General features: G+C 38.9%; 1 protein-coding gene across 7 annotated transcripts in view; it reads left to right on the plus strand.

The window, feature by feature from the left end:
- Positions 1-24,370, plus strand: part of slc4a4a (solute carrier family 4 member 4a) — a 58,213-nt gene that overhangs the window by 17,999 nt on the left and 15,844 nt on the right. For 3 of the 7 annotated variants that reach the window (XM_065966691.1, XM_065966687.1, XM_065966688.1), the window contains exons 5-15: positions 6,858-6,993; positions 8,996-9,156; positions 11,026-11,205; positions 13,825-13,920; positions 15,484-15,560; positions 19,640-19,797; positions 21,798-21,885; positions 22,245-22,399; positions 23,379-23,504; positions 23,871-24,045; positions 24,140-24,273. In XM_065966691.1, coding sequence (XP_065822763.1) covers positions 6,858-6,993; positions 8,996-9,156; positions 11,026-11,205; positions 13,825-13,920; positions 15,484-15,560; positions 19,640-19,797; positions 21,798-21,885; positions 22,245-22,399; positions 23,379-23,504; positions 23,871-24,045; positions 24,140-24,273 — 1,486 coding nt within the window. The remainder of the gene's footprint in view (positions 1-6,857; positions 6,994-8,995; positions 9,157-11,025; positions 11,206-13,824; positions 13,921-15,483; positions 15,561-19,639; positions 19,798-21,797; positions 21,886-22,244; positions 22,400-23,378; positions 23,505-23,870; positions 24,046-24,139; positions 24,274-24,370) is intronic. The other 4 variants (XM_065947658.1, XM_065966697.1, XM_065947660.1 and 1 more) reach the window with 2 other exon arrangements.

A 24,370-nucleotide genomic window follows, 5' to 3' on the forward strand; every position in this document is an offset into this window, starting at 1 on the left:
TTTTGAAATATATTTGGCAGATAACGGCAGATAAATTAACATTTTAACAATATCAATTTTTCATTTCCTGTGGACTTACTTACCCCAGGCTATGAAAGCAACATTATTACTTTCAGTGGAGTATTGTCAGTGTATTGGAGTATTGTCAGTGTTGAGTATTGTCAGTGTTGTATTTATTTCTACTTAATCAAAGGCTTTAAATACTTCTTTAAACACTAAAGGGAGCCAGACTGCTGGGCTATTTTTCATAGTCACAGGAAAAAAAAGTAAAACGGTTATGTCAGAAGAAAAGGTCCCTGGATATTGATTGGATAAAAAATACCATGCCTTGGAATTTCATTTGAATATGTGTCTGTCTCTAGACATGACTTATAGTTAAGATTAATCTCCATTGACTGACACGTTGATTAAGAATGATTCCCATCCAGTCAAATCATCAGCCTATCTTTCTCACTTGGTTGTTGCACAAGTGTACAAGTCTTAGTTCTGCTACAAACAATCAAAACATGACAATTTGTTGGCTGCTAAGACCAAGATAATCAGTGATATCCGCCATTCTAGATGCTATTGGGTCAAAATACTCTGTCATTAAGATAAGATAAGATAAGATAAGATATACTTTATTGTCCCTAAAGGTACATTTTTCTTGGACTCTTTCCTGGGGTTACAAGATAATACAAGATAATACATAAATAGAGATCATACAAAACAGAAAATTTCATGTAAGAATTCAACATATACATAAGACCACCTTCTTGCAGCAGTAACATATTGGCATACTTACCTGTGATACATAATATTAACAGACATTGGCACAAATGAACGTTTGCAGTGGTTCAGCCTGGCTTGAGTGACCCTGAATCTTCCCCAAGAGGGTAAAAGCTGGAACTCTATTTTCTGTGCCTGTCTAACAACAGACTGCTCATAGAGTGTTTGGAGAGATGGATGTTTTTTGACACTCGTGACCTTCATAGCAGTCTGCACAAGACGAAATAAGAGCTTATGCTGACCAATGTCTTACCGTTCCTTATAAGACATGTCAAGGCAAGCTTCAATCTTCACTGTAATGTTTTACCTACTTTCTGTGTATCTACGTCAGTTTGGTAAAGGATAACTTTTACTATGACCTTAGTGAGACTTTGGACATGAGTGAGTTTGTTGCCATCAACGCTTTTGACCACTATGTACAGTGCTGTACTCTGTACAATGTACAGCATGTTTAATATTCAATTAACCCAGTGTTGCATGACAACTTTGAATACTCTATGTTAATATCCTTGTTTGGTTGAAAGTGAAGAGTCCACTGTCCTGGGATTCTGGCTCTGTATGATGGTTGTCATTGGTGTACAGAGAGGGCTTTCTCTTTGAACAATGGGTTTTATGGATAGATGATTCAAAACTGCTTCAGTGTTCTGTTACCTGAACGGAGACTATTTTTTTTACATCTTTTTGTCGCCTTGTCACACAGTTTGCAATCATCCCTCTTACACTCACTTCAGTGTGTGAATGCTTTCATTTTTTATCACCTCCTCTGATTAGGGTTACAACACTGCCATGGAGAGCTCTGCTGATTCTGCCAATTGCCTCATAAAATCCTTAATCCCTGATTGATATATCTAACTTTAAACAATGAACACATGCTTTCTAAATTTTGATCTCAGGACATCTGCCACTACCTAACCCTGTCCTCCATCTTTGGTTGATCTTAAACCCGAGAATAAATAAAAAGACTTTGAAAACTTGAAATACTACAGTCTCACACCCTTTCACATCCATTAAAAGATGAGAGGAAATGTGAGTAGTTGGGGGTAATTAAAATGATTGAAAACTTTCCCTTTTTCCTATAGATTTAGGCTTGCCCTCCTTTGATGGTTTGCATTGTTTACTATATTGCACAGAAAACATGTGGCTGCACATCAGTATAACTGCAGAGAGCATTTCATTTCAGGACCTGTCCCCTCAGCTGGTATGTGTTAGATTCAAAACCCTCCCACCTTGGCTATCACAACAAAATACCAGAGATAGATGTCCTGGGCATAAACACTGTGCTTTCAATGAATCCCCCTCTGGGTGTTACTCTGCATTCAGCCCGGTCCCTGTTCTCTGCCCGCGTGCTCGCTGCCCTGCATACTGAATGTCAGACTTAGTGGCATGGAAAACATTTCCTGTATTCCTCGGTGATCCTCTCTTTAGTTTGAATGAGGTGACGGGGGGGGGGGGGGGGGTGCATTATCATTGCATGTACAGTCACACACAATGACAATGCTATTAGATCCCATGTAGCCTTTTACTGTGCACAGTTCTTCAAAAAGGTCAGGGGAGAGGGAAAGTATTTGTGTAGGATGCATGTCAAGAGTGGGACTAAACAGGCCTTTAGTAGCAGCCACACTAAGCTTTCTGCCGGGCAGCGGGCATTCTTCCTCCATCCCCTATCCCATGAGCCTCTGCTGCTGGGACAAAGTCTTCTTTGTATGCCCATGGCTCTTGGCTAGAGCACACAGAGCTTTGAAATTGTGTTTGAACGATGGGATTTTCATTTCTATCCCTCCTTTTCGTGCCTGCTCTCACCCCTCTTCGCTTTCACTCTGCACTGAGTCTTGACCCTCATAACCCTTCTCACCCTTCTCACCCTTCTCACCCCCCAGCTTTCTCTTAGCAACTACTCAAGTGGGACAGTATTACTTTGACACCAACACTGCTTGTAACCAGCTTCAGTTTTAATTAGATAGCACAGGTAGGAATCATCAATTTATCATACAGACTTAGAAAACCCCTTTAGATAAAGAATTTACAGTAAATACTTACAGGAGTGACTTAAAAGGGTGACTTAAACACTGTCAATGTCTCACGACTAGAGTTTTTTCATTAAACGTCTTACCCTCCAACCCTCCTGCTAACTCTTTTTTTAGTGGTGTGAGTCTTTCAATATCTTTTGATTCAATTCCATTTGGATTCTTTGGGGTCACAAGTCAGTTAAGAATTGATTTTTGTTTCAAACAAATTACTAATGTATTGTGGACCGATTGAAAATGCATTCCCTATTTTTTCCCCTGATAACAGCTAGGCTATCAGGGGAAAGGAAATGAAACAGACGATGGATCTTGGCATTTTCTTTGTCCGTTCAGAATTGGCTGCAGTTTGGTAAAGTGATGCTGTATGTGTCGGTCGGCAGTTGTTTGCCATTGTTCCACTTATTTAAACTCCGGGTGGTGAGAAGTAATGTGAGGTCGGCCATTTGTCTCGTTCCTAAAGGACTACTTTTCAGTTTGCAGATGCTGCATCCTGAATACGTCGGGTGAGGCTTCCCCTTACCTGATGGATTGGAGGATCCACAGTGCCCTGAAACGCTTTCCGTCAATGAACACGGGACGGGCTGAATGTCTTGCTGCTCCATATTTAGTACAGGCAGTACGTTAGTGTGTCGGACAAAGCCAGAGGCAACATTTCTGACGCTGAGAGCTAGATAATGTTAGCAGCGCGATTGAGGATTCAGGAGCTCTTGGGGGCATCTATGTACAAAGGAAAGTGGAGAGGGTGAATAGAGGAAAATGCAAGCATCAGGTTTGTCGTGCTCTGGTGAGAATTCTCGTAGTAAGTAAGAAAGTATGTTTTCAAAAATCTTTTTTTGGAAGTTTTGAATCAGTTCAGAATCTTCTAAATAAATAATTGCGATGCTGACTTGAATCGCATTACTGACAAGTCCACCACAGGCGGCTGTTTATTATTTTACACTTCACTGTTTGTGTCTTGAATGTTGAATATAGTGCTGGGGTTACAACCATGTTTTTAAAATTCTACAAGATCAGTATAAATTATCTGTGTCAGAAAGATGAAACAGGGAACAGCATCAAATTTGAGGGCTCACCTATACCCTTCCTGTCATCTAGCTGTGAAAAAGCAACTGCACTCTCACCTCGCCAAGTTTTCTTATTGCACACACCCGCTGCTAGTTGTGAGTTTGGAGTGGCTGAAGAATTGGGCAAGGTGCCAATTACAGATGTGAAAGGAAAGGAAAAGGTAATACTTAGAAGAAAATCAGTGCTTACCTTGATTTTAAAGGGAAAATTATGAAGACAAAATATTCATGAATATTTCTTGTGAAAATAAAAACGGTTACTTCGATGCTTTTACGAAACAATATTTTTATATTGACTGCACACGTTTAAGGTATACAGCATTAGTTTCTCTGTACGTTTGGGGCTTTCACACTCACTTTGCATCGTTTGCACATGATTTAGGCAATATAGCTATTTCAAGCTTGTTTTAACTGTTTACTGTAATCATAGTAGATCTCAGTGTATGTGTGTCAGCTAAATGTGTGAAAGGCACATGTAAATTATTCCACCTGAGGTGTTATTAAACAGGCTGCAGTGACTCAAGCTAGTTGCAGCTTGTGTTAACCTGCGAGTGTGTATGTGTAAGTGCCAGCAGACAGTTTATCCCCCCCACCCAGTAATCTTACAGTTGCATGTCTGGCTAGTATGCTGTTTTTTCTTTATTGTCCTGAAGAACACCCAAAGAAGAGAAACTGCATGTCTCCAACTTATGTTCTGTTTAGTCGCTTTCATCTGACTGACTAAAAGAATGAATCACTCAGTGTGGTAAGTGGCATTATACCTGGTGTTGTATGGATGTAGATGTCTTAAAGAGAGCACAGTAAAGTACTCAACTCTAAGGTGAGAGATATTGATAGACCCTTTATTTGAGAACAGAATACAGCTTCTTATTTCCCTTCTCACCAGTTGGAAACCTTGAAGAAAAAGGCCAGCGACACAAAGAACTTTAGGGACTTTGTTGCCATCCTATGTGCCACTGCTACCCTGTGAGAATTGACTGACTTCCACCAACTCAAACGCAAACTCACACCAACAGATAGTTTGCTGAAAAAAGGCTGATGGACAGCGAGGTTATTCAAAGTAGTGCGACACATACACACGTGTCAGAAAGCAATGGCAAAAAGTGATTGATTGATTTGTCCCAGACACTGCTGATAGCTTTGCTGCACCAATTTGGCAGAACAAAGTCACACCTTTTTAAAATTCAATTTCTTGCATCCAGTTTTTTTACGACATTCATAGCTTGACCAAACTGTAATCCTAGCAGAGGTTTTTTTTTTCATTTAACAAGAAAATTTTTAGGGTACTGGGATCCAACTGCACAAGCTGTTCTTAATTTCTAACTTAACATGGAGACAGGAAATGTATATGGCTTTGCGGCAATACAGTTCACACGCCTTCAGTTATTGAGATAAGCCAGATAACTCATCCCAGTACTGTTTGATACAATGGCTGAGGCCTAGAAGACGAGGAGGGTGACAGATGAAGCTAAGAAGAGAAAGAGTGACCGAGTAAGAAGCAGAGTGTACATTTCTGCAGATTGTGATGCAAGGTTAGGCTGAATTGTTAATGGGCGTTGAGGTTGTCTCTTGCATACAAAAAAATAAATCCATTGGAGGTTTTAATTGCTTGAGATGCTACAGTGACTTCCTGTTGACATTGTTCATTACTGTTGATTGGACAGCATAGATACTGCCCAGTAGCAGATTAACACGTTATTTAGGACATTAACAAACTTCCTTATATTTATTCAACCTGTTTTAGTAAATCGCTAGGTGAAACTAACTCTTACTTAGCTTGAATTTGGGAAGGACTTTACTTTCCAACTGGTGCAGTTCTCCGCCTTTAAATGTAGATGTGCCTTGATAAAGTCATGAATCACACCTTTGCTTTTCCAGCTTTTATAAGTCAAGAAGTTTGCTGTAAAGAGGTCTGCTTGCAAAACTTTAATCAAGCAGTATTTGCTTGTCAGAGAAATACTATCAAATTTGAAATTAAGTCGAGTTACTTTGACTAGGTAAATGACTCTTGAGCACACCATGCAAATATTATAACACTGCAGTTCAATACCTGGAGCAGATATGTGATCATTTCATTCATTTTATACTTTCAAGGAACACAGAGTACCTCTATTGATGCACCATGTAATGATCTTGTGAGGTCATTTGCTGATGACATAATTATCTTTGTGTGCAGTTTTCTACACGCATGAGTCTGCTTTCATGAAAGGAAGCAGTGATTGTGGGCTATCATGCAGAGTTCAAACATTGTATCCACTCGTTGGAACTATAGCTTTTATGGTATTTGCTATTGCCGGCGTGTTTGAAAAGCACTGAAATGTTTAATGTATGTATCAGTCCTGTTGAGATTCTGTTTGTGTTGCTCTCTAAATATTCAAACGAGAAGACAAGGGGAAGGAAAGCCAAGCCTTGGCTGAAGAATCGGCCAGTTTGTGAACCATTTCCTAATTGTTAATGAGGGCCTCCAAGGGCAGCTTGCCAAAGCTAGAGGGCCAATGGCGAAGGCCTGTTTGAACAGGGGGGCAGAGAGGGAGAAGGGGCTAGCTGTGGGGACACGGTCACTGAGGGGGACCCCTAAACCCCATTAGCCCCCTCCTACCTGGTTCACAAAGTGCTGGAGCAAGCAGTTGAGTGCGACTGTCACTTCCACCCGAGACTTAAATGAGGGTCTAGCAGCGTCTTTGGGATACTGGAGAGCTTCTGTCACTTACCGACTGCTATCAAGGAGCTAAACCTGGGTCAGCTGATTGAGAGAGCAAAAGGGGAGTCACTTAGTTGGTAAAGATGTCAAACAATAACAATAACCAAGAGGAGAAGGAGGAAAAGGAAGAAGACACGGAGGAGAAAGAAGAGGAGGTCATGGTGAAAATCCCTCCGCCTCCACCTCCTCCTGAGTTCAACGGAAAGAGTTCACCTGAGGAGGGGACGCCGGTGCCCGGACCTTTGCCCAACGGGCACCAGTTTCAACCTGTGAACCAAAGTATTTTTACTCTCTCCTCAGTCTCACCAGCAGCCGAGAGGATCCGCTTCATGCTTGGGGAGGAAGATGATGGCCCAGCACCCCCACAACTCTTCACTGAGTTGGATGAGCTCCTGTCAGTGGATGGACAGGAGATGGAGTGGAAAGAAACAGCCAGGTAACAGCTTAGTCTAATTCTTTTGGATCTCTTTCAGCAGGGTTCCTGTATCTATATCTTTTGGTTTTAAAGTCATTGATGTCGTCAATTAATTTTCACTCAGTCAGTCAGTTAGTATAAAAGTTATACAAGTTGATTATTAAATCATCATCTCCATCGTCTCATCATCATCTCCACTGCAAAAATCTTTGTGTTTATTTTCAGGATATAATAAACTCGCTTTTGATGCGTTAGATAACTGACAACCATTTCATAGTCAAGTAACTGCACAAACATTTGTAAGCCTCAACTAACAGTAGGAAGCTTGCTGTGTGCTTTGAATTTGGAGCAGCACAAAAGGCAAGCACACAGTGCTCCACAGGTTCCCTTTGTGTGGCCCACTAGTGGGTTGGGATGGGATAGAGATGGGATGATTGTTTGTGCATCATTAGCGTGGATGAGTGAAGCTCTCTTGAGTAGGAAACTGGAGGCCTGGGCTGCTGTTTCAGGCACCAAATGAGTGGATTTGTTATCTTAACCTCTGACCAACTGTACTTCGGATAGACGGTACATTTTGGTTCACTGTTGGTGCAATGATTTTCACAGAACCTTTACTTAAGAATGCTTTCATCACTGACTCTCTGTATGCTCTAAAACTGCAATTACATTTGTTCAAAGGAACTCTAAAAGTCCAATTATTCCAAGTGAAATTATCTCGACATTTTAAGCATTTAGCAATATTATTCACAGATAATAAATCTTTCTAGATTGAGAAGTTAAAGGTCCAGCATTAGGCTTTTACTGAATCACTTACTCAAAATGTCACTTTCATCACATATCAGTCAAAATTCAAATTATTTTAAGAGAGGATTTTGCTGTCCCACACAGTGGGTTGGGAAATTATGTTTCTGATCTTGTTAGGTTTACTGGAAAAAACTCTATTACAAAAAAACAAACTGACAAGAAAAACGTTAATCTACCTGGGATTGTTTTTTAGGTACAACTAGGTTAAAATAGAATTTATTGTCACTACTCCAGATTATTATAGTCAGCATACAGGGGAATACCAAGACAATGTCTTCACTAAAATGGATCGATTCGTGATCAGATTTCCCTGACATCAAGAATTTCAACCCCTGAGGAATGAATGAATGAAGTACCACTGGGAAAATAAAAAAACTAAGAAACTGTGAAGGGGATTAAGACGGGTTAGAAAGGCTAAAAGACAACATCAGTTTCAAACCATTTAGTAGTGTTTAAATACTTATAATTTTCTGACATAAGGGAAATTAAATTAATCTTGCATCTTTGAATCTCATAATCATAACTCTGCAAATAGCTGCAGAGATTCAGATCCTGTCTGATTTGTCTTACCAAGTGCACTCAAGATCTGAGAGGTGCTGGGTAGTACTGGCTGATGGCCCAGTACAATGTTGGCAGCCAAACTGGACCAAAAGAAAAACCCTGCTATTGAATCAACTCAGTACTAGTTGAGTTTCTCATCTCTATGACTCCGAGGGAGGGAGGAGGGTGACTGATTAAAAGAATACATTAATGAAAAAGGAAAGATATCAGGGCTTCAGAGGGCTTTATTTTGGGTTGTGTATCATAAAGTTGCCAATTGAACTGCTAGATTTTTGATGTAGCTTCAAACATTTAATTTAATTTAGTTCATTTTATTTGTCCTTTTTAAACTCAAACCGTAAAATAGGGTCTCTAAAAACCCATTTGAGAATATGTTTGCCCAGACAGAAAGCTGCACCAATGCACTGCTTCAGGCAGACAATACATTTAATATTTTGAAACAAACTGAAAAATGAGAAAAAGGTACATAATTGGATAATTTGAAAAAATATATATCCACATTCAAACATCAACAGCAAGATGTGCTTGCTTCGAAGTCAATTTGAGATGCTTTAATTGTATCAAGTCAGACCAGCTCTTTAAAATAAAATAAAAAAGAAATCTAAATATTAACATGTTCTATCAGTGCCTGTAACACTCCTTTTTTTCATCCTTCCAGATGGATCAAGTTTGAGGAGAAAGTGGAGAAAGGAGGTGAACGCTGGAGTAAACCCCATGTGGCCACACTGTCCTTACACAGCCTTTTTGAACTGCGCACGTGCATAGAGAAAGGCACCATCATGCTGGACATGGAGGCGTCCACTCTGCCTCAGGTTGTTGGTAAGTCGGCGGCATGATTTGATGTTGGAGCTTTTTATGTTGAACCCCCCCAACACCACCTCCTCATTTATAAGGGTTTCTAGGTGACATGGGAAAATATAGAAGTGTTGAATTCCATGTAGGTAGCTTCAATAACTGGGTTAGTGTGAATAGATGAAAAGTTCATCAACATTTCCATGATTACGTTGAAAAAACAAGGCTGCACAGACACCACTCATTGGTTTCTTATTAGAAGAGACTGAAAGAGATGGAAGAAGAGTAATAAGAAAAATTATATATAGAGCATTTGTTAAACTAAAGCTTAGAATATTATAGTTTTTCTAAGGCTCATTATCACCCCATATAACTTTTAAAATCATGGGAGATACTACCGTGTACTCAATCAAACCAAGACATTTACAAACTGAATTATCACTTATAAATTCATTTGAACTTTAATTCCATTTACTATGGCATGATCATTCCTTTTTTTCCCCTACACACCATTTATTTCAAGTCAATTGTTGTTGTTGTTGTTTGATACAATGACATTGATGAAGGTCAGCATCGTCCTGCCTGTACAAAAAACCCCTTCCGTCAGTTTGATTAGATGTGCTCTGTGATGTACAGTGAACAAAGAGGCTGGTCTGTGGTGTTGCGTGCAGGTTAATGGACTTGCACACATCACACACAGGGGTCAGAGGCTTTTGTTTTAAGAGGAATAAAAGGCCACAGCTCTGTGAGGTCCAGCCTGAACTGTACTTTATAAGAGAGTGAGGCATGCAAATAATAGTTGGTAAATGGTCCTACAAAAACTTCCTAATTTGAGGACAACCAAACCTCGTTTCTGTTTGCATGAGGGAGAAGGAGGGAGACTCACCGCTCCGAGTGATTCATGGGAAGTAATTGAGTGTGCTGCATGGAGTGTACAGGCTGAACGGAGCTGGGCCTCTTGCTTTGAGGCTTGGTGACTTGATGGATGGGACATTAACAGCACTAAACCCCCCACACGAGGAGAAACTCCCTCAGGGCTGCTATCTATCTTTTTTTTAAAGTAATAGTCAAGGCCTTTTTTGATTGAGCTGTTTCATGATGCCACTTTCATTCATTAGAATCACACTCTGGGAGGAACAAATTGAGTCCTAACGAGAATCAAAAGGGTATTTTTTGCTTCCAGAGTGTTTTCAATTTTGACAAGCAGACTTCTTCTGTTAAGTCCACCTTCTATCCGTTGAGGCTTATAGCTAAAGTAAAAGCCTATCTCCTTCCTAAAGATTTAGAGAGGGTGATCCATGCATTTATAGCGTCTCGACTTGATTACTGTAATTCTTTGTCTGTGGGCTTGGATAAGAAATCCATCCGGTGTCTGCTACAGTTCAATACTCCTCGCCTCTTTACTGTTAAGAAAAAGAGAGACACATTAACACCTGTGTCTCTCTCCCTCCACTGGCTTCCTGTTTGTTACAGGATCGATTTAAAATTTTTGTTGATGACTTTCAAAGCTCTTAATGGATTGGCACTGCCTGAACATAGCCATGCTCACACTCCAGCTAGAATGCTCATGCCAACCAATCAGCTGCTCCTGGATGTAACTAAAACTACTGGTCCAGGGGCCATCGAGCCCTTAGCATGATTGCCCCGAACCGGGAACATGGAACAGCTTACCACTTCATATCTAATCTGACCCCACTCTTGAGTTGTTTATTTTTTTGTAAGCGCCGTTGAAGACTCATCTTTTCTCTTTTGTCGTCTTCAAGATGAGAAAATGATTATCCCAACAGATTTGACAATTGTTACAATGAAGGAATGTGTATTGTTATTTTCTTGCTGGATGATTAATGACTGAAATCATTTATCCTCATCCTTTCCCTTCCTTCTCTGCATCTTCAGAGCTGATCACTGACAACCAGATTGAGATCGGCCAGCTGAAACCAGAGCTGAAGGACAAAGTAATGTACACGTTGCTACGGAAACACCGTCATCAGACCAAGAAGTCAAACCTACGCTCTCTGGCTGACATTGGAAAGACAGTCTCCAGTGCAAGTAGGCTGTTTACCAACCAGGAAAACGGTAATACTGATGCCAGTTTGGTGCAGTCTCCTCTTTGTTTTTTTTTGTTTTTTTACACATAGTGAAGAAAAAAATTGGCTCTTTAACTCCATAAGAAATTTGATCAAAAACATACAGTAGATTGACTTTGTAACTTCAACATAAGACCTAATCTTTATTATGAGTTCTGAGGGCTTTGAAAGAAAGCCCAAGTGTGCGATAAAGTATGCACTTCTGCCATCCTCTCCATGTAACCATCAATGTGTCCTTAACAGACTCCAAAACATCTTTTTCATTGGAGACATAACAAAAATGTTGCCCCTTATACTAAATCATGAAGGTGTAAACTCAAAATCCTTCATGTTAATAGTACTAAACCTGTAACTGAAGTAGTCAACTAAAGCTTTCAGATGTCTTACGCTAATTCATTAGAAACATTTGGTATTATCACTCTAACAACACTTTGTATGCACTTACTGTTGGCAACTGGACTAACTGCACAGCTGAGATACTTTTCAAAATGGTCCTCAGCTTAATATTTTAAAACTAAACGATTTGATTTTTTTTTCCTTGTCCATTGGAATTAGTACAAACATTTCCAAGAATTTTTATACTAAGAGATTAAGATTAGTGCTTGCAGCAGTCAAGATCTAACGTCATTGAACTGTTAATCCTCTTTACATTTCAATTATCACAGAGGGTGGGCTGTCACTTTGCTTCACCAAGAGTTATCTCAGACAAGAATAACACAGAACACTGTACATACAACATGTTTATACAATAACATGTCTGTAGTAACCTTTCAAACATGAGTAGTTTCCAACATGGGCGAAGTGACAGCCCTAACACAAACTGATATCTATACCTGAACTGATAGTTACACATTGAAGTTGTGTTGAATATGTTATTGATCTATTAAGAGCCATGAGTCTTTGGACATTTAAATGATTTATTACATGATATCAGATTTTATGAAACTGGTCTATGACTATCATAATAAAAGTTCTTAATGTTTATGAGCTGTTGTCTTGCAGTTTTTAAAAAGAAGCTAGACCCAATTAAAAGTCTGAGCCTCTTATTTTTGTTTTTTGATTTGATTAATTTATTTTCGTGTCATGCACACCAAGTGCCCAACCCTCATGGGCTTATAAGACACCAAAGAATTCAGTTGCAGTGGTTCACATTTCCAAATCATAACATTACAAAGTTGCCAGCGCCTGTCACAGTTCAGTCTTAAATAATGTAATAATGTCTTTTTTCCCAGGCTTTACAAACAAAATCTGCTATTACAAAGGTTCCTTTTTTAAAACACAACTCAAGTTTTTCATAGTCGTCTAGCCAAAAGGAATCAACATAAATTGAAGACATTCTTTTAAAAAGAACATCGCTGATGTCAGCATACATCGGGCAGTAAAACAAAAAGTGAATCTTGTTTTCAGTTTCTCCTAACTCATACAACAAACAAACTCGGTCTTCCTCTGGAATGTAAATTAAACCTGCCGGCCTCTAAAGCTAAAGGCAATGTTGCTGAATGTAGCTGAGCGCAGAGGGATCTTTGTCTTTTGGTTAAATTAAATTTAGCATAGGCTTCTACGCTGTAGCAATCCTTTATGAGACAATACGTTCTTAGTTTTGGTTTGCACCATATATCCACAGACCAGTTCTCTTTGTACATTAGAAAAATATTATTTTTTATCTCCTGAATATCACAAGTTAACTTATTTAGAAAAATAAAAGACATATTATTCTTATGGAATACAGATTTTATCTCCTTTGCCCATGGGTGGCAATGGCAGGTATCCCAAATAAAAATCTTTTTAGTGAGTCTCTGATCCGACATCTTTACAAGTCTATTCCAAAGCCGAAGCATTTCACATTTATGTCTGATGTTTGGAGGCTCCCATCCCATATCTCCATTCACAGCGAGGACTGGCGTTAATTTATGGACTCCCAAGAAGGACCTCAGAGCTCTCTGATGTACAGAATTGCAAATTAGATGTTCCGGGAACCCCCAGACATCAGACACTGGACACGCACATGAATGATAGAGTTGTGTATAAATCTGAAATCCCAGATTACCACAGTGTTTAACTTTGTTCAGTACAGATCCCAGAGCTCGACCAGCTGACTGAGTCAAAACACTCACAGCTTCTTTAAAAGTCATGTTTTCATCCAATGTGAAGCCAAAATATTTATATTGATCAGCATATGATAGCACTGTTATGCCTAAATTAAAAATAACTGGACTTCTTGCTAATGATTTTTGCCTGAAATGTACTACCTGTGTTTTTTCTTCATGCTCTTATCAGGATCACTGACATAAAAGGCTCAACACATACTAGTTTATGATCATGTCATTTGACTCCTGTTGAGGCGTCCCTGTCCAATGACTCATGGTTTACTGATTTAACAATGTCATTCCTCACACCTCACAGTTTCTCTGATTAACTTTTAGAAATACTTATCAATCATGTTTTCATGTCTCTTAAACACTTGATTTTGCTCTACTAACAATGCTATTCCTTTGGATCAGTGGGCTTATCATTATACTCTCCTGTCAACTCTCTCTTCTGCTTCTTTTCCCTGCTTTTTTCTTGCTATTCTGGATTGGATTTGATAACCTTCTGCCGCTACTAAAAGCTCGCAGTCCTCTTGACAACTCGGTGACCTGCCTGTCAGGTCGTATGTCAATGGAGGACTTGCAAAGCCAAAGGAGTTCCAGCATGGACTGGCTTAGTAAGTTCACTGGACTCAGTTCATGTACAAACTGCAGACCAAGGATCAGTAGAAAATCTCTGCTTGTGTTTGTACTAAAAAACACAGCTTTTATTCTTTCTTTATGGACTTAATTAAGGCATATTTTAAAGTACAAAAGAGCTGGTGTTTTTTACCTTTTAAAAAATGTGCTCTGTGAATCTACCAAGACATCAAAATGATATTTATATTTTAAATTGAATGTTTAATTTCTCTCAGATGCTACAGTATCTAACTTTTTGGCACGTATCCAATCCGTGTGGCTCAAAGAGAAATTACAAAAATGTGATTATGTTACTTTTGTTTGGTCCAACGATTGGATTACTTCCAACTGGAACTTGAAAACTGCAGTTTGAACAAAGGAACTACAAAAACATTGTGTTAAATGTGAACACATCAGTCAATTAGACTAAATGTATCAAGTAGAGTAGAACTAATGTGTGTGCATCCTTGGTCGCAAGTGGTTTATTTATTCATTTCAGAGGTTTTTTTTTTTTTTTTTTTTTTAGCTCAAAACCTTAGAAACTTTATTAGGCCTATATCAGGCATATTATTTCCCACTGGCTGCATCATACTGACAAGCATGTTATTACCCAGAATGCTCAGGGTGCAGATGTATGAACCTGAACCACAGTGGCATCAGAATTTGCTCTCATTTGCGTCTCTCAGGACACAGCCTCTTATCTCGAACAGCTGCAGCACTAAAATAAGGTCACGTTCTTGCTGTCAGCTCTCTGCTGCTGAAGTTGACGAGGTGGAACCAAAAGTCAGCAAAGTGTCAATCAGAGTGTGCCGTCGACCTGCTTCTGTGAGGAAAGCACTTAGGGAAAGACCCTCATGGGAAAGATGGACACTTAACAGTGAAGCTTTTGATATATTTTTTTCAGACTAAGGATAGACATTAGAAAGTATAAGCCAAAAAATACAAGAGAATAATGTTTGAGGAATAATAACTTCATTAGTCCAGTAGAATAAAGTGGTCCAATCTGTAACCGCTCTGTAATTTCTGGTTAATATGTGGAGTTTTAATGCTCTATCAGAAACGTTTTGTCCTACTGTTTAGCATACACTTTAAATTGCATTGAGAGATGCTTTAGTTCCGTATTTGCAAACATGTTATGAGCTAGAAGATAGCTGTGCCTTATATTATTTTCAGAAAACAGTGCAGCTTCATTAAATTCTAATTACTATTTTTAGACTGGCTTGTTAGTTTGAATGAAGCAGCAACAGTCTTAAAGTTTTAAGCTTCTAACACATTGTATGGAAATGCAATATTTGTATCTTTTAGCCAGCCATAGTGGAGTGGTATGAGATTTTTCCTCTTGTGCAGTCCTGGGTTGATGGTGAACAATCTCTGTCAGTGATTGTCTTTCGGATCGCTTTAAGAATTTGCTTGTTGATTCTTTTGGGTGCTGCATGTGGAGCAAACTGTCTGGGCCACTGTCTTTTCATGGGTCTCTGCCATCCCTGGTTTCCATCCAGTTCTTAGTTCTTGGTGTTGAAGTGAAGCTGCTCTAACTTTTCAGAGTTGATATGTTTGAACAGATAGTCCCACCACAACTCACAAGAACCTGACCTCCAGCAGCCTGAACGACATTTCTGACAAACCAGAAAAAGAACAGGTGAGTTAACCTGAATACTTCCATGACTTCGTTGTCTTGTTGTTGTACTCTGTGGTTGCTGGTGATTCCCTGGTAATGTGTTTACCCTTTACATTTCCATCTGGATAATTATTTGCATATTTTTAGCAATTTAAAAAAATGCATTTTCCCTGTCTTAACATCCAATTTATAAAGAGAGTGGGAAATTGTGGTGCAATTAAATGTGTTTACTGGCATAGCAGTCAGTGCTAATGTTTTTTGGACTGAAAATCTAATTTAATCATTATCAAGGAGAAAACCAAAACAAACCAAAGCTTTAGAGGATTGTGACAACCCTGGTTGTTATAGACATTAATTAAACAGCTGTGTTAAATACTTGATTCTCATTGGTCAATTACCTATAGCAACAGTCGGCTATCCCTTGATAGGTCACACTGTTACTAGGAAAAGCAGGCGGTTGCTAGGGTCAAGCTTTTATCAGACAATGGAGGACTAACTGTAATCATGTCAATACGTGGAAAAAAGTCCAGTTAATTTGACGTCTGTGTGATGACCGTGGGAAAGGAGAAAGGAGAGGATAACAGCGGAGAAAATGTAAAAACCATATGCTATGACAGAGAAATCAAAACTAAAAAAGGCACAGGAAGTTAACACAAAACATAATGTGCAATGGAAAAAAAAGAGTGTCTATTCAGGGATATATGTTACAGGTGCTTGGAGTGCCCAAAAAGGGAGATTACAGCCCTGTATTTCAGAAACCGGTTACTAAATAGGAAATATAAAACATAAATTAATCAGTGATGAATGGGAAAAAGATACAGTATTGTAATGCACATTATATGATATCCATGATTGTGTTTGCCTTCTCGCATTTGTAGAAACAACACTCATCCGTTTTGCTTATATAGAATGTTTCTGAAATCACAACATAGCTTTTTGTTGAGTGACAGTGTAGCAGATATAATATTGTAGTTCATTCAGTATATCCCATAGCATAATGTTTGATAGATTTCTGTAGCTACTGTTGAAGCAACAATCCTGGGGTAAAAACTCCAAAATGTTCAGCTTTGATTGGGACTTCTTCCCTATTCAATCCCTAAAATCACATTTCATTTTAGGCTCTGAGTGGATTTGTGACTTTACAAAAATTGGATCAGCAGAAAAGGAAATTAGTTTTCAGATCATGTTCCTCTGCAGGGAGCAGCACTTGTAGTTGAAATGTCCGCATGTGACAAGAAAATGGTGTTTCACCTTATTAATATTTAGACGTGTTGCTGTTTATTTAGATTACCACTGTTTATATAAACCTCTTTATTAATTTAGTCTCATGTCAGACCGGTCCTCTGGCAGAAGAGAATTAGGTCAGACTTACCCAGTAAGACTTCCTGTGGGACAAGTAGAGTAAAGAGGTAACAGGACAGGAAACAAATCTCCTAAACTAAAACTCTTTTTCACCCACTCAGCCTATAAATACCACTTATAAGGTTCCCTCTGTGGGCCTGCATGCAGTGATCATCTCCACAGCGGCCACATGTCGAGTAGTACAGTAACAGTTTATAGTACACTTTAGTTTCAGTGCCTCAAGTATTTAAACATTCCTTTTGAACGTTGTTTCACCCTCTTTTAATTATTGAAGTAAATATCAATTTAATTATAGTGATGAAAAGTTTAAAAACTTCACTTAAAAACAAAAATCCACTGAAATCAATCAGAACAAACTATGACCAGTTTTCAGTAAAACTACTCTTTACATTATTGTTCCCAATAAAGCTGCTGATTATGGATTTGGGTTACAATATCTCATATCTACACAAGCATAGTTAATTAAACCGTCTTAAGTTCTACATTAAAGTAGTGCTGCACAATAAATCACAGGTTTATTGAAATCACAATACTGTTTATATATATAAAACTAAATATTTAAAGCTTATCACAAAAGTCTGAATTTATGCAATAAAAAATACAAATTATTACATGGAAAGAAGCAATTTTCTCTCCCCATGTTTACATTTTACCTATTGGTAAACATTACCTATTGGTAACATTCTCATAAGTAACATTGTCCTGAGAATAATGGCCACGCTTTCACAGCCTTTTGATGCAGTCAGATGAGGCTCAGGCCAGCTATCAGCTGCTCTTTCAAAGCTTTCACGTTTCATGCTGAGTATCCCTGCATAGTATCCCTGCATAGTGCGCTGTCAGAGAGGGCATTTAGTGTCGGCGGCTGCATCTTTTATCAGAAAAGAAAGACACAGTGGGCCTGTATTGATCAATAGGACCAGATTTGATCAGCAAACTTCTCTTCCTCGACAGCAATCCTTAGTAGACTGTCTGATTTATTTGTGTCATTTGTTAATCTTGATTATCTTGTGTTATTTATGCATTCAATACCTAATTTTACTTGTTAAGTACATAAACGAGTGTAGCTGACTGATGTGTCTAAACCAAAAGGTTCCAGATTCATGCCTGTTGTACAACCCAGGTTTAAACCCTAATTTCCACATTATTTGTTGATTCCATCTTTTTGCGTACTAGATAAATGAGGGACCTACAAGGAAATTTGTGATTGCCTGCTCCACCTGCACACCTTTTAAAACTGCACACTCCCAGGAGATTTGTGTTTGGATCCCAATCCCAATGCAGCCTGCTACTCTACAAAAACAATGAAAACATGAATGACATAAATGAGTATCAGCCTCATGTTCACAACCAAACTGGACAGATTTGATTGTCTAGTATGCTTTCAGTTTAAAAGGGCAGTCTAGTCTAGTGTGGATTAGCAGTGAGCAGACATGGTTTGCATTTTTAATGCAGCTTTAACCTCACCACTTAATCATTTACAGACAAACCAAACGCTAACACGGCTCAACAGCCTTTGATTGGATCTGTATGAATCTTGCCAGCTGAAGGTCACCAGTTTATAGGATTTCAGTCTTCAAAGGTTGACAGCGGGATTTTGCCAGTGCATGATCTGGGGATGTTAAGATTGATGACAAGTGATCCACAGACAGTCTGTCTCCATTTTGTTCTTTCTTTCCCTCACTAATGGCTGGTCCTAAAGTAGAAGGATAAAAAAGGAATATGAAAAATTAGGGCAACTCTACGTTTTAACCATTTGTGCTTATTTGTATTTAATGATTTTGATGTACTGAATTCATATCAAAGTTACAAAACTGCTCTTACGTCACATATTTAAAAATAAAAAAAATCTACTTTTACATAAAATGTTTGGTATTGGCCTCACTCTGACCTGGGGAAATGTCAGTGTTCACTCTGATCTAATCTATTTAAATCCTGATTGATAATGCCAAATTTAACATCATCCAATCTCCGTTCTCTTGACTTGTTGCCCAGTTTAGTTTCTTTTTCTACATTTGACCATCAGGAGATTTATCTTTTGCAGATTCTGTTATTTATGGATCATATTCATTAACTGTTTGAGACGGGGTTTCACATTTCTCTACAACAAATGTCCTAAAAAAGTTACGGGAAAAAGGTGTTTCTTGATCTCCTTTCATTTTTAACACTATTTCAGAAGACACCCCTGATAACAGATAACAATAACAATAATATTTACCTGGAGGGGCCCATGGAAGTTTGTATTTCACTTTGAATTTTTCAGCAGGGAAAATAAATTGAGAAGAATTGTCTTGAATATAGAAGCTGAAAGTTTAAAAACATTACAGCTCTATTTGTTTGTGTACATGTTAATATTGTTTGTCAAACTTCACATCAGAATTTTAAATGTCTACAATACATTTACGGTAAGATGTTAAAACGCTCATTTGAATCAGTTTTGTCAGTCAGTCTGTGAAGATAATGAAACACCATTGTAAGGCATTATTGTCGTGTAAACTGTGTAACCTGTGTTAGCTCAGCAGGCATCTGAATGCCATATACATGCACCTCCTCATCAGTGTGACAGAAAGAGATACAGCCTAATTTTCACACCACAGGAGATCCTGGTTTGGTATTTCGGATGAATGGGATTGTCCTTTTTGATATAGGTTGTCTAATTGAATGTGTGCTGTAATGACCGGCTTGCTGGTGTGAACATAAAATGAAATGTCTCCAACTCTTCTTCTCTTTTGTGCTTTTAGCTGCGGAACAAGTTTATGAAGAAGTTGCCAAGAGACGCGGAGGCCTCCAATGTGCTGGTGGGGGAAGTGGACTTCTTAGACTCGCCGTTTGTGGCGTTTGTTCGTTTGCAGCAAGCTGTGATGCTGGGAGCCTTAACAGAGGTTCCTGTTCCTACAAGGTAGCTGAGATTCATGTCTGAACTTCTAAACTTCTACAGAGAAAGTTAAATGTGTTAGGGGGCATAGTTTAATAGGAAAGAGTCATTCAAAGGATAGACACAATGACTTTGCAAGAACTAAACATGAAATGCATCACATAATCAGGTATACATATTACGTATTTCCTGTGTTCGCTTTAGATTATTGTTATATATAAAAAGGAAATTAAAGATATTAAAACACTCCAAAATTGAATTAACATACAAAACTTTTACTTTTACAGAATTTTATCAGCTTAACATAATAAGAGGTAAAATCTTCTGCAGGGCTTATGTGAAAGACTGGATTAGTTTCTGAAAACACTGCTTTGTTGTGTCGTCTACCTGTGGTGTTCATGTGACTAAAGTGCCATTAAGACATTTCATTTTCTTAAGTTCATTGAGGGAACTTTCCAAGAATGGTCTCATTGACATTGCATTTTGCATATAAAAACTTCTTTAATGAATTTCTTCGCTATGAGGACATATGAGGAAATGTTTCCCTCTTATGACCATACAAATGTAAACAGCTGTTAAGATTACATTGTTATATTGTAGCTTGTAAAGTACTTATAGAATGGATGTCTGGTATATGATGCAGACTCTTGCTTTCAGATTGACAGTAAATGTAAGTGCTTTCATTAAACATGTCCTCAGTTTAGAAAGCTGTGAATAACAAGAGCTTTCTTATGGGACACATCATACAGGTCCTTCCATCCCTAAATGTTACTTTCTATCTATAAGTTGTGAGTAATTTCTCTGGCAATTCATAGCTTCCAGTGACGTCACCAGAGCGGAGGGCTGGAGGGCAAAAAAACCCTGAAGATCTGCAGCCCGGGCTTTTATTTAAACATCTACTTTAAACGACACATGTTTACATCACCTGACAACCCTAGCAAAACTAAGATAAGATAAACTTTGAGTTTGGGCAACTTGCGATACTTTAACAGCACACGGGACGCTATTTATATCGCTAGAAACGGCCAAGTCCGGTTAAAAGGGTTACCATGTTAACTGGTGACTTTCAGCCGAGTGAGTCTGGTTGTTGTACGTTACGTGTCCTAACGAAAGCCTATTTGTTTAGCTTTCATTAAAAAATATCTCATAAGTAATTTTGACATTATGATAATACAAAAACGGAACAAAGAGGCATTTGTTAGGACACTTTCAGTCGCGTTTATCTGAAAGTCATCAGTTAACGTGGTCACTCTTTTAACCATAACACCAGAACTTCACTGTCACTTCACTGATATTGCGAGGAGAATCCCTCTCCTTACACCGCTGTAGGATGAACGTCTACAAACATACAGGCAGCTTTATGTATTGTTGATCGGTCTGGGTCGATAATGCTGCTGTTTGAGAAGTGAAGGACAAGAAATACCTCATCATTAAGCACCGGTGAGTGCTAATAAGTTAACATAGCTAGTTAGCTAGCGATAGCGTGAGCTGTCAATCTTAGTGTTCTGGGGCAGTAATTTGAGTTAACGGCAGGAATATTTAGCTTTGGTCAACACTAGCCTATATTTGATTTAAGGATGAGGAGATGTCCGATGTTTCCCGTCACAGAGGGTCGCGGAGGGTCTAACTGCATTTATCCAAAAACGTCCTCCTTTCTGTTTTTTTTCTCAGATGAAATTCTGTAGAAGCAAAACTCGGGCTCGTCTCCTCGTTCGTTAGTGTATCACATTAAACAACAACTGTATTTCATTTGAAAAATTTAAAAATAAAACAGATAAAAACACGTAGGGGGCAACTGAGACCACTAACTTCTCAGTACAGTGGTAGAGAGCCTTTCTTGCCCTCCAGGTGGGCGGTTCCAAAATAGGTGTGACGCCACGTGATGAATACATGACCATGAACTTGGAGGCCGAGGGTGGGACGTTTTTGTTTTTCTACTTGGTTATTATATTGAAGAGCTGTCTTCTTCAGATACCCCATCACTTCCATAGTTTACAGTAGGAACAACTTTGCTCTGTTTGCAGATTTTTATTCATCTTGCTTGGACCCAAAGGCAAAGCGAAGTCGTACCATGAGATCGGCAGAGCCATCGCGACGCTGATGTCAGACGAGGTCAGTATGCCAATACCACACCTCATCTTTGACTTTATTACTGTCTAATTTCTGACACTTGAAGCCTCATTAAGCTTGTTCCAGAACAGGGAGTAAGACAATGCAGGAGGAACAACATGCAGCTCGATGCAATTCAGCACAATACCCAATCTATGAATTCTTTGTTTTTTAAGCAATACTTTGCTCAGAGTCAAACTGTAGGCCAATAATAAAGTTAGAAAGTCATAGGATCTCATTCTCTTTTCCACTTGATTGTCATATTTGATATCACAGATGGCTGCCTGGTGACACCGCATGATTTGACAGGCCTCTTTCACAATTGACTGCCTCGTCCCCTCACTCTGTATGTTTGTGTTCAGGTCTTTCATGACATTGCGTATAAAGCCAAGGACAGACAAGACCTGCTGGCCGGTATCGACGAGTTCCTGGATGAAGTGATCGTGCTTCCTCCTGGAGAATGGGACCCGGCCATCAGGATAGAGCCTCCAAAATCACTCCCCTCCTCTGACAAAAGGTCTGGCAACAACTCCAACTTTTGAGCTTGCGCTTTGTTGCTTTGTCTCAGCTTAAAAAACGAACAATAATCATCATCATGAGAAAAATGTTTATAGCAAGCCGTCTGCAGTGTTACTTTAGAGAGAACTAGGAACTAGAACTAGAGGTTTAAGAATGAGAAAATATAACTTCCCTATCTGTGAACACTGTTTTGATAAATGTCAAATTGTTTGTAAAAGCTTTAAGAGGATTGTGAAGTGACTGTAGCCTAGAGGTGTAACCACTTAAGAGATTTCACTGTTATGATCTAATCTGAACCCACAACTGTTCACTGATTCTACAAGACCCTCGGGCTGCGCACAAGTCTTCTGGTTATTTATTAAATCCATCTCGACATGCACACAGAGCAAAGACTGCAGTGAAGAAGACATGCATGTTTGAGCTGAGACAAATTCAGGCACCTCCACATATGTACTGCATAACAAGAGTTATATTCTAACCAGTGTTATGTAGTGTGGTTGTGTAAAGCTAAATGGCAAACTAAATGTAACTAGTATCAGTAACAGGATCCGACGATTAAAAAAAGTTAGTGGTTACAGTATCAATACAAGAGGAGATTAAAGAACATGGTAAACAAACAGAAATTGATGGAAAACAACTCGACCCGACATCAAACATTTAAGAAGCCACCTGTTTAAAATGCTGTGTGTGCAGTAACTACATTATCGTACAGCTCAGCAGAAGCTGCAAAATCACTGAAGTGTGTCCATAAGTACAGCACAGCGTTCAATTATTGAGCAGCAGCAGTGGATTTTATTTAAAGACACAGTTTAAATCGGTAAAGTCAGAGCATTTCAGTTTATTTCGTGCAGCTCACTCAGACAAAAAGGCAACACAAGACCCTATGACCTGCTTTGAAAAAACTCTTTAATGAATTAAGTTATTAATATATGAGGTTATGAGCCTAGTAGACTGATACTCAAGTTTGTTTATTTTAGGAAAAACATGTATGCAGGAGGAGACTCTCAGATGAACGGAGACATGCCTCATGACGGAGGGCATGGAGGAGGAGGAGGAGGAGGAGGAGGACACGCTGTAGGGGACGAGCTTAAGAAGACCGGAAGGTATCAAACAGTTAATTAAATCAACATTTTCTTAATTGATTCATTACTATAATTTCATGTTTTTAATGAATATAGAATTTTTGAATAGTAGTTTTTTTTTTATAACCATTGATAAATGTGTCAACCAACAAAAGTATGACCTATAAACCTCGGTAAAGCAAAGCTAGAATGTAACTTATGTCAAGCACATACTAGAGTAAAAATGTGGATATTTAAAAAATTAAAACACACTATTCTTTCTTGACTACGTGACTGAACCTGAGTGCGGCATGACCCTAGGTTTGACTGCAGCGTCACGAATACAATAATTTCTATGTTTTGTTTGGTATTCCAAAAACAGCCCATATGTTGTGTTTCTGTTTTCAGGTTCTGTGGGGGTCTATTACTTGACATAAAAAGAAAAGCGCCTTTCTTTGTCAGTGACTTCACCGACGCGTTTCACATTCAGGCCTTGTCAGCCATTTTGTTTATTTACTTGGGAACTGTGACAAATGCCATCACCTTTGGAGGTCTGCTGGGAGATGCAACAGAAAACATGCAGGTCAGACTGAGCTTTGATCCTTACGTTTAGGATTAAAGTTAGAGGTAAAAGACCGTTTTAGTTCTTCCCTAACTCTTTCCCTTCATGTGTGCAGGGTGTGCTGGAGAGTTTTCTGGGAACGGCAGTTGCAGGTGGGGTTTTTTGTCTGCTGGCCGGCCAGCCTCTCACTATCCTCAGCAGCACTGGTCCTGTTCTGGTGTTTGAACGGCTGCTCTTTAATTTTAGCAGGTACCCTCCCCCTTTTCTGAGTTTTCCAAAGTTCTAGTTAAACGCAAAGTATGTAAATCCTGCTGCCAGCGGGCTCTCAATCAAAACAATAACAAAA

This window comes from Labrus bergylta, chromosome 2, assembly GCF_963930695.1.
Source record: "Labrus bergylta chromosome 2, fLabBer1.1, whole genome shotgun sequence".
NCBI lineage: Eukaryota > Metazoa > Chordata > Actinopteri > Labriformes > Labridae > Labrus > Labrus bergylta.